Here is an 11,095-nt window from a genome sequence, read left to right as displayed (position 1 = left end):
AAAAAAAGAGTCCTTTAAATGGATAAATAGTACAAATCACCAGATAGTCATTAGGGTATATACAGCGTTTAAGATTCACATCCATCTCAAATTGACCTCTATGACACAATCACTATTAGAAGCCTTACATCAAGTCTTTCCAGTTTATCCTTTTCCCTTTTTCCTTCCTCTGATCTTCTTTGGCTAAGTAAAGGCTAGCAGAAGCACACTATGAACAACCCAGCTTGAAATGTCAAGTGAGCCACAAAAGGAAGGTCACTATGGAAGCTGCTCATGTGAGCCAGATAATGGAGCATTTTCCCCACTTCCTAATATTCAGTGCAGTAGTCCTTCTGCTGAACTAGAATGGAAATTCTCTTTCAAAGACAATAACCTGAGTGGTAGTGGCACTTCTTGTTCTCCAGGCTGACTTTGAAAACAGAAGACTGTTCTACAAACTGCAGACTGTGGGACTGTGGGACTTAGAGCAAAGACAGTCGGAAGCTTCTAGTAATTGTTACCAACCTGTGCAATTGAGGCTTGTGGATTCCTAATGAGGTTTTTCAGGGAACGCTTAGACACCCAATACAGCTGTGTGAAGAATCCATTTGCATAGGTAATCTCATGTCCCTTTTTGGATACTTTCTTCTTCCTTCCCTGTTTAAGCTCCACTTTCCCCAGTGCTTCCTTTGTGCTCTCATACAGGCTGGAGTTGAGATATTTCTGGTGAAGTGTATCTACCACACTGATGGACATATTCTCTTCTATTCCTCCATTTTCATTGCTCACTCCTAAGTAAGAAAGACAAAATATTATACCCCACGCTTACCTTCAGATATGGCCCATCAACAGAGGTCCACTCCAAAGGATGGATGAAAATGTAATTGGGAATGGTTACAGAATTTTCATCGTTCAAGCCTTAGCTCTGAGCTGAAGAGGCTAGTTGGAATGAGAACTATTCCCTGCGGTTTTAATCCAACCTAGCTCATCATCTGCCTGTTCTTTGTGGCACAGTTATGGCCACAGTCTTAGAAAAAGCCACTAAAAACCTTCACTAAATTTTAAGTAAATCAATGATTTACTTTGATCCATTTCCCTATCCTTTAAAGGAACCATCACAAACATTTTATGCTCCTGTAAAATCTTTTAGTCACAGAAAACTGAAAGCACTCCCAGAAAATATTTCCCAGCATTTCAGTCACTGTATTTGCTAGAAGAGTTTATTCTCATATCTAGTTCTAGTATTTCTTGCTGCCACAACAATTCATTACTCCCATGCCTATCTGCTCTCTTCTCTGCAGAAGTTCCTTACATGACTGTCTCTTGTGAATAAACAATCCCAGTTTTTATGTCTTTGCTACGTGTTTTACAGACTTCCAATAGTTATCATTGTTATCCTGTATTATTGAGAGAAGAAAAAAATCCCTTTTAAAGTTATTCTGATATATTTAAAGAAGCCCAAAGCAAAGTAAATCTGCAAAAAAATAAAGATTGTAAAGTGTTCTTAGATTGGAGCGAACACAGAGAGTAAAATTTTGCAGTCACCGCATGTAGCTTCCCTTCTACCAAAGCCAATGGTGAATTTCTCCTTGACAGTTTACCTTTTTCTGTGTCTGCAGGTTTGTGATCTTCCTTGCTTGCTGCCACAGCAGTTGAATCACCATTTATGATATCAAGGAAGAAGTCAGCTGGGTTGTTAAATGGTTCACATTCATATCCTTGGGGAAAAAAAAAAAAGGGAAGAATAAATTTTAAAAACCCACACAACATATTTGTACTGTACAGCTTCTATGATTGCATCTAGACTAGACTGGAAATTCACTCCACATTTCTTTTATTATTTTTTTTTCCCTATTCTAACCTAATATTGTTCAGATCATTTCTGTACAACCTCTAGTATCATAGTGACAAAACAAAACAAGAGCTTGATCCAGCACTGGGATGAGAACCCATCCACAGTTCAAACTCAGTAGCTGGTTACATTTGCTCATAGCACAGAAGACTTACCAATAGAACTAAAATACTCCAGGGCCTGTTTTGCAGGACCATGGTACAGCACTTTACCCAAAGCTAGTAATGTCAGACTGTCAAACAGCTTGAATATGGAATATCGGGGCTGATGGATGGAAAATATGATCGTTCGGCCTCTTCTAGAGAGCCTGAAATAGGAACAAAAATTCTCTCAAATACATCACACTTTGCATTTCGGAGTGGTCATATTAGCTGAAGCAAAAAGTAAGTACCCAAATCCAAGTAAGGCCCAATAAAGCTCTAGTTCCCTCCTCTCCATCACTGTGACAGATAGTGCTTGCAAGACCTTCAAGCATCTTTTCAAGAGACTGTTGCTGCCATCCAGGTAGACAGAGTATGATGTGGCTAGCAAAAGTTAAGTCCACTGCTATATTTAAACTGTCCTTAATTTTCTTCTGTAGCAAGCTTCAACTTGCTACAGAAGACATCCTACTGCACTCAATGGCATTGCCAAGTTTTACTCAGCAGGCTAGGGAAGTCTGGCCAGTTACAACTTCTCTTAACTTTTCTGCTGATGACTTAGTCTCTACAAAAGTCAAAACTAGTTTTCTCTCAGGTCTGTCAGACGCACTTCCAAGTGCTTTAGTGCTGATGCTCAGAAAGTATCCCTGCTGATTAAGACGAAAGTCTCTATCCACAAACAGCAAAGTAAAATCAAACATGCCACAAATCCAGAAGAAGTGTTAGGAATTCAATCTCATTATGTGAGATTACAGTTTCAAGGTTTGACCTCATAATCCACCCCTTTCTGTGGCAAAAGGAAGTTGTCCAAGCTACATCTGCTTTTGGGCTTCAATCCAATGCTTGCTGTCAAAAGATTCCCATCAAATTCAAAAAGCTTTGGACAAGACCCAGTTAAGGAGTCTACTACCACTTACAAGTCTAGTAGTCTAACTGCTTAAAAAAAATTGTAACTACTCAGTCATAGCAGCATTAGTTTTTTAATATAATAAACACAGAAATTCCAACAGAGCCCTGAAGAATTGACTCTTACTTCTTCAAGAGGATGAGGACAGCATTGGCTGTGCTGGCATCAAGACCTGTTGTTGGCTCATCCAGAAAAAGCACTGGTGGCTCTGTGATGAGCTCCATCCCGATGTTGGTTCTTTTCCGTTCCCCTCCAGACACTCCACGGATCAGTTCAGTTCCCACCTACAAGCAGAAGTCAGGCATTTGCAAAGATTTCCTGTGGTGTTCAGGACACCTGTGAAAAGCAGCCCTTCAACACTTCCACCACAGGGCCAAAGCAGATGATGGGGCTGACTTCAAAGAGCACTGTGAGGGACTGGGGAGCAGTAAGCAGATAGCTTCAGTTTCAGAGGTGCATAGCAACTCTGACATTAGAAACAAGGATGACAGTGACAAGAATCATAACAAGGCCAGAGCACAGGTAACTTTGGTATCCAGGGATGACTTTCACGGGTAGATCACCTGCTGCCCAATTGAGGCAAGTAAACTAAGAGTAGAAATGCAGCTAGGAGAAATAAGGTCTGCACAGAACTTCTCCAACACATCCCAGCTTGCCATCCCCCACAGCTGTCAGTCCTGTAAAAACAATTCCCTTGTCTTGTCCCACAAAGTCAGGAAGTTATCAAGTAGATTTCCAAAGTGCTATGTTTAGGCAACTGTTTTCCCTCTGCTTATAAAACACATTGGACATGATCCCAAATCTTCCTCTTTTAACAACAAATACACATACCTCTGGACTCATTTCATGTGTGCAGCATGGTCTTGTCTGGTTCCTGCTTAGCTGAGTGCAGCTGCACTACATACTCCATGCTGCACAGAGTGGAGCAGCTTAGTTTCCAGGAGTAGTATGATTTCTAAGATGAGTATTCTCACTGCTCACCTTAGCATCAGCCACTTTGCTTAATCCCAGCTCGCCAATTATCTGTGTGACTCGTTCTTCCTTCTCTTGAAAGCTGATGGAGCTGGGGAGCCGCAGGGCAGCAGAGAAGTGCAGGTTCTCCCTCACTGTCATTGTGCCCATAACAACATCATCCTGAAAGCAATATCAATAGATAAGTGAAAGCCTTGTTCTCAGCTACCTGACTGGGCACCAGAGTTCCTGTAGCAGTAGTTACTGAATAAGCTGTTTGTGGACTACCGGGAAAACTGGACTAAGTCATAACCCCTGTTTCAAAATGTACAGGACACAAGATTCAGGGTCACTCTGTAGCAGTCAGATGAAAAACACAGCTCTACAGGCTCCCAGCTTGTGCCCAGCACCACCTCAGCATGTTTGGGGCTCAAGAGTTCACACTGTAAAGTGCATAATTTTGCACTATCCCTACAAGGCATAGGAAGGCAGAGCAGGGAGCTGTTTTCACTGCTAGTGCTCAGCATTCAGGTTGGAAACATTCAAGGAGTCACCCAAGTCTGCTCAGTTCCCACTTACAAGCTGTAACTTGCTGTGGTCACAAGCAACTGCTGGGCCTAGCTTCCAACAAGTTCCTCCCAGCTTCCTCGCTGGTCCTCAGAAAAATCAAAACTATTGCACCAAGATGCCCCACATTTTTTCCATGTTTCTAATATCCATTTCTCCTGAGCACAAGACCTTATTCCTCAGTCCAACAAAGCTTCAGCAATCATGTGCATTTTGACTATGAAACAGATCTATCCAGCTGACAAACACGTGCCTACACCAACCTGGAATAACTATCAATAGAACAGATGCTAGTTCCATCGAGAGCTCTATGCCTCTCCATTACCTCTGCTTTGGTATTTGAGTCAATTCTTCATTCCACCACATAGTGATGGAAGGGATGCAGTACTGGTCAGCAGCTGAGAAACATGCCTGTTAATCAGGTACCTTTCAAATCTGTGGAATTACATCCTCATTTGCAAGGCAGGAGTGGAGAGATCATCAACAGTTTTATAACACATGATTTAGCAGGTCTAAATCAGGTCTACATGCTCATCTGCATAAAATGGAAGTATGCATTTATGCCTTCTTTTGACACTGGGTCATCTTTATCAAGATGACTGTTAACATTATTTAGGGAACAGCACACAGGGGTGGGAGGGGAGAGCAACCATTTAATGTCTTGCCTAGTTGCCCATCATTTCAAGGTTTGGTTTGTTTGCTTTTGACAACAGAGAGACAGATGTCTCAAACTGGAGCCATTTGCAAGAAACTTCCTGGCCAATGATGAAACATTGAGGATTCGGGGATCTTTCCCCTGTGGGATGAAGGCTCAGCATCAGTCTTATCATGCATCTGCTCAAAAGCCCCTCAGCTGGCAGCTTTCAGAAAGGCTGCCTATTTCCTATCTGCCTGCAGTCAGAAGTCTGAATGGTTTTCACATATGGCAGTTCATACAGCTGCCAAGAATCCCATCCTCAGCTCCTCCAGGGCTTTGAGGGTCTATTATTGGTCCAGGCCCACACCCACTTCCACAGATTCAGCTGGCTTTTCCTGTCCGAGTGGAACAAAGCTCTGCCTCAGCCAGCCAGAATCAGAGGAAGAACAGCAAGAATCTACTTACTTCCTAGAATTATTGTCTAAGAGCTTGAAGTTACTTCTGCCAACTAGAGATGCTTTAGAATTTTATAAGAGATTTTAGGTATTGAGAGCTTCCTAGCACGCAACCTTTTTTTTTTTTAAACTTTAAATTTTATTTTTAAAATCTTTGCTGGAACTTCAGGGCAGAGCCCCAGAAAACAAGCACAGTGGCTTGGCACCCATGTGGCTTTAGGAGGACCAAAACCTTCATGCTTTATTTGAAGTAAGCAGTTTGACCCTCTGCCTTTCAAATCACAGGAAAACTAACATCTGTTACCAAATTAAGTCTGTAGGGATCATTAAATATTATCTAAACTAATAGCTCATGCTTGGCTTATCATTAAATATTATCTAAACTAATAGCTCATGCTTGGCTTATCTTACGTGATAGAGCCCTGCCTTTCTTGAGAAGCTGATCCTGTCCCACCACAGCCCTACCTGCTCACCAGAGAAGATGCCATCTCTCACTCATGAAGCAGCGATGAGCTCCCACCAGTGAAATCCCTCCTTCTTTTCATTGAGGACATTTTTCAAAGCCTTTACTCACCTGCACAACATATCCTGAGATGCACTTAAAGTTTGGAGGTTGTGGGATGCCATCTATGAGCACTTCTCCAGACAGGCCTGCTGGGTCCTTTCTGGCAGCCAGCACATCTAGCAGACTTCAGATAAACACCAGGCATTAGGTTTTGCCATGACAACTGCTTTATCTCAACTGAGCCAGTACCACAAGTCAGCACTGCAGTTACAGCTGCTGCATTCCAAATACAGGGCTCTCAAAGGGGCATCCTCTGCTACGGGGCCTTCTGCAGGATTCTTGTGTGCCAGGTATGCCACAGCAATTTTGAAGTACTCAGACCCTCACAGCTGGAACCCCCTGCAGACATTAGCTTGGGCTCCGTATTAACAGGAGCCACTAACCACAGACACGCACAGAAAAGCACCCTGCCAAGCAGCTGCAGTCTGCTCTCCAGCCAGTGGAGTACAGAAGAAACTACTTTGATCTCAAGGAAATTAATCCAAATGGGTATAAACAAGACTGGAGTAGAGATTAATTTTATAAAGTATTTTTGTTTTAACATATGTCTTGATTCTCCTTACTGCAAATTAGAGGCCAGACTGCCTGCTAGCTCAGTACACTGCCCTGACAGAGCCTAGTTCTTGGAAACATTCTGGCAGTCTCCTAGAGGGAAAGATCAAGGATCATAACAAAGACATAGTTATGTGAACCCTGGCCATATTCGCCTGTCCCTGAACTTCTTGAAGGAAGAGTGACGCAGCACTCTTTTACTATGGTTACACAAGAGAGAAAACAGCATCAGTACTGGCTGGAAATAGCCTGCAAAGTATTCTCTGTGCTTTCATCCAGAGATTCTGAGCGCATGCACTCCTACCACTCCTACCCGCAGGCCACATCTAGACTGGGTGATGGATGATCTACAGCAGGTATCCCACAGACTGACACTACACCTTACTTCTGGCAGCCATCAGAGCAGTCTGCATCTCTGAGGAAGTCTTGCTGCAGCAGCTTCACAGGTGACAACTTCCCTCCCACCCCTGAGAGTTTGCTCCCACCCCCATGCCATGACAGGTCTGGAGTAGAGCCTACACCTGAGCTTAAGTCACTCTTGTTCCCCCAGTATCTTAACTCAGACCACCGTCAAAGGTGATTACAGTAACAAAGACCACAGATTGGAAGGGTGTGGCACAAATGCAGGACAAGAACTCCAGCAAAGCTGACATCAGAGGGACAGGATGTGAGGTCAAACTGCATCACCAGATTTCTCGCAGTCTGAGCCTGAGGATCCCTGATATCCTCTCCCAGTCCTAACAGTCCCACATCCCCTTTGAACAGCTGACTGAACATTTGAAGAGCAAAAGGAAGTACTCACGAAGATTTGCCACTCCCTGTTGGCCCCAGGATAGCATTCAAGCCTGGCTTCATAATGCCACTGGAAGAAGGAAAGAGTTATTTCCAAATGGAAGACTGTTCACATGTGGCTCATAGTAGAGGTAAGGTGTGAACAAAATACTGCTGAAATGAAAACTTCAAGATTATTAAAAATCTTCTTAAATCTGGAATCAGAAAGCATTTTTCCTTTCTTGTCCCAAACTGCCAGTAAGAACTGAATTAGAGCTATGCATAAAAAGTAATCTACAAAACAGGAGTTGTCTTCTTGCTGAGTTGGGTCTGGAAAAGAAGAAACAATGGCTCTCTGCTACTCGCACACCTCTCACCACAGCTCAGACCATAGTTAAGGAAATCCTCAGATCTTCAGGCAGAAGTGTTCACACAAGTTTGGTCCTAATTTTCTTACATCAATGACTGACACTGCTTCAGTTATATCCCAGCTTTTACACCTAAAGCATGTTAGCAAGTGCTCACACGAACTGCAGACTGGGAGGAGGGCAGTCATTTCTCTACCAGTACAGCTGGATCTGGAAGATGACAATGACGTCACCAATTCACAGCAGCAGATTAATTTCACCCCTCGGCATTTTGGTTAAGCAAGAACTTACTAAACATTATGAAGGATCTTCTTTTCCACAGTCTTCCGTTTACACAGGAATCCACTGGACTGCTTAACAGAGTACTGGATGTTATGGAAACTCACAACGGAGCCTCGAGGGGATCGGAGGGAATCTCGTGTTGGAAGAGATCGTTGGAAATTGTCTTCTCCCTCCTCTTCCCCAACAGAAATGACACTATGATCAAATGTGTCCGCCATCATGTCCTTGTTACACAGGTCAAACTCAACTGCATGAGAGTTTCTGAGGTGGCTGTTGTTTTGAGCAGTTCCCATCTACTGAAACAAAGAACACAAAAACACACAGGGAAGAAGACAAGTGAGACAAGATCTGAGACAAGACAAAATCTGCAGAAGGTGGCCTGTAAAAGTTCATGTACACCAATCCAATTCAGTCAAGTTTCTGAAGGGATGGACATCCCTTCAGATGTCCATCCCTTCAGATGGATGGACATCCAGCAGACATCCAGCAGTCCCCAAAGGCACAGGAACATTTAGAACAATACACACAACCTCAAGGAACAAGGCATGGATGCTGTTGAAGAAGAGACATTAGCTCAAAGAACATCTAATGAGGAAAAAAAAGCCCATCTGTGATGATCATTGTCTTGTTTAACATAGTGGGGACTCCAAATGCGCACTGCTACTCTTAACCTAAAGAGTCTGAAGCTCCCTTCCATCATACAGAATGTGCTTACTCACCTTCATACACCATACAGTGAAGAAAAGCAAAGTACAAATGTATACTGCAGTGTACAGTATTTGTTTGCAACCACAGGGAAACGTACAAATCATCCTGACTCAAGCAGATAAGCTGCTTCTATAGCTTTGGAAGGGAGGACATGCAAACAGCAAAGGGAAGGAGCTGCTTTCCCTACCCCTGCATCAGCCCCTGTATAATAAGTACCATATCAAAATCAGTATAACCATTAACAGGCACTTAGCAATGACTGTATTAGTAGTGCCTTAGCAACTACTTAGAGCTCTTTTGTCAAGGGGCTGCCTCTCCTTCAGTTGCTGTAACTGGCCAATCACATAATCACACAGAACTGCAGGGGTTGGAAAGGACCTCAAGAGATGGAATCCAGCCCCTCTGCTAAAGCAGCTTACACAAGTAGGCGTCCAGATAGTTCTTGAATATCTCCATATTAGGAGACTCCACAACCTCTCTGGGCAACCTGGTTGCAATGCTCCATCACCCTTACTGTTAAGTTCTTCCACATGTTAGTGCAGAACTTTCAACTTGTGTTCAAGTTTTAGGCCATTACTATCACTACACACCACCAAGAGGAGCCTAGCCTCACTCATTTGACTCCCATCTCCCTTCAGATATTTATAAACATTAATCAGATCCCCTCTCAGTCTTTTTTTTCCCAGGCTGAACAGACCCAGGATACTCAGCCTTTCCCCTCATACAGAAGATGCTTAAGGCCCTTAATTATCTTCGTGGCCCTCCACTGGACTTCTTCTAAGAGATCCTTGTCTTTTTGAAATGGGGAGCCCAGAACTGGACACAGTATTCTATATGTGGCCTCACCAGAGCAGAGTCAAAGGGGAGAATCACCTCTCTCGACCTCCTGGACATGCTCACCCCAAGATACCATTGGCCTTCTTTGCCACAGGGACACATCGCTGCCTCATGGCCAACCTGCTGTCCACCAGGACCTCTAGGTCCTTCTCTGCAGAGATGAGTATGAGCCCCAATGCTTGTTTACAAAAGTTTAAAGCTGTTGCATGAGAAGAACTTGGAAACCCTGCAGCCCCTAAGTTCTGTAGTTCACACCCTGCCTTTCAGCCAGGTGTTCGCAGTCAAAAACCTTGCTATCCCCTTTCCAAGCAGCTGCAGCAAGGAAGAAGCAACACTACATACCCTTTCCACAAACTGAGCACAACAGTCTACACTACTACAGAGCAGTCTAATCATTTACTTCTCTTTTAGCTGCTACCACAAAGGTGTTTCTTGGAAAACTTACAACGCTAGTGATTTTGTGGAAAGCCAAGCCAAGGCTGTCACCAAACTAATGAAGAACAGGGAGAAAAAACTAACATTGCACAAAAACTCCCATTGCTGATTAGCTGAGCTTTATGAGAAGACAGATGTATCCCACAAGCGATACTTTCCCTTCCATCTGCACCCAGAGATGATCCTTTTTCTATTGTTTGTGCTTTTTTCCCTCAAGGAATGAGAGCGTGATAACCAATAGGACCAAGCACTGCACAAGTGGAGCATTTCTCAGAAAGTGAGATGGTCATCCTTGTAAGAAACCAGAGTTCCAAAATCCAGATTAAAAAAAAACAAAAAAAAACAACAAACCAAAACAGAAAGACAGACAAGCAAACAGAAGAACCCCAAACTGCCTTTCCCTATCATTTTAAGCCATTTGGACATGGTCCTGAGTATCGTGTGGCTCTGCCTGAGCAAGAGAGGCTGGATCGGACCACCTCCTGCTATCCTCAATTTTGTGTAAGCTCAAGAAGTTGCAGAGGTTTTCATTCCTGTTTAAGTAAATGAAAAGCAGCAGGGAGGCAGAGGGAGGAGGAATAGATGGAAGGGTTGTTTAACTTGGATGCAATCCCATACTTGGAGACTAGTCATTCCTGGGAAAGCCATGCTTGTGGGAAGTATGAAGGAGCTGCTGGTTACATCAGCACAAGGCAGCTTATGTATGAGAAAGGTTGCACAATACACTGGGAAAAAGAGATAGGACAGACCATGACATCAAGGGCAAAGACCCAGTTAGACCTTTGAACATCTGACTACCTTGTAAACCTCACATCTGCTCCAGTGAGCCAGGCTTTCTGTTTACAACGCCATAAACCCTTTTATACGTGTTTTGCAAAGTTACTGATAAGCACTGACAAGCTAAACCACTGAGCAGCTACAGGCAAGGATAAAAGAAGGCTGAAAGAAGGGTGGAAAAAGACCAGCAGAGGCTAGAGGTGGGCTCTGGCAGCCACACCTCGCCCGCGGCCACCCCATCCCCAGCACCACCCCGCGATTCGGTGCCGGTGCCGGCCCGCTCAGAGCCCCGCTCAGCAGAGCTCCCGCGGG

The 11,095-nt window shown here is 43.8% G+C and overlaps 1 protein-coding gene across 5 annotated transcripts in view; it reads right to left on the bottom strand.

The window, feature by feature from the left end:
• Positions 1–11,095, bottom strand: part of ABCG2 (ATP binding cassette subfamily G member 2 (Junior blood group)) — an 18,148-nt gene that overhangs the window by 5,517 nt on the left and 1,536 nt on the right. For 3 of the 5 annotated variants that reach the window (XM_010714443.3, XM_010714442.3, XM_010714440.3), the window contains 8 exons: positions 8,036–8,322; positions 7,408–7,467; positions 6,063–6,177; positions 3,860–4,012; positions 3,005–3,162; positions 1,987–2,138; positions 1,581–1,697; positions 505–770 (listed from right to left, as the gene is read on the bottom strand). In XM_010714443.3, the coding sequence (XP_010712745.1) occupies positions 505–770; positions 1,581–1,697; positions 1,987–2,138; positions 3,005–3,162; positions 3,860–4,012; positions 6,063–6,177; positions 7,408–7,467; positions 8,036–8,319 (1,305 nt within the window). In that variant the 5' untranslated portion in view covers positions 8,320–8,322. The remainder of the gene's footprint in view (positions 1–504; positions 771–1,580; positions 1,698–1,986; positions 2,139–3,004; positions 3,163–3,859; positions 4,013–6,062; positions 6,178–7,407; positions 7,468–8,035; positions 8,323–11,095) is intronic. The other 2 variants (XM_019617611.2, XM_010714444.3) reach the window with 1 other exon arrangement.

The sequence above is a fragment of the Meleagris gallopavo genome, chromosome 8 (assembly GCF_000146605.3).
Source record: "Meleagris gallopavo isolate NT-WF06-2002-E0010 breed Aviagen turkey brand Nicholas breeding stock chromosome 8, Turkey_5.1, whole genome shotgun sequence".
Taxonomy (NCBI): Eukaryota; Metazoa; Chordata; class Aves; order Galliformes; family Phasianidae; genus Meleagris; species Meleagris gallopavo.
The sequence above is the reverse complement of the archived record's forward strand: the minus strand, read 5'-3'. Positions and strand labels throughout refer to the sequence as shown.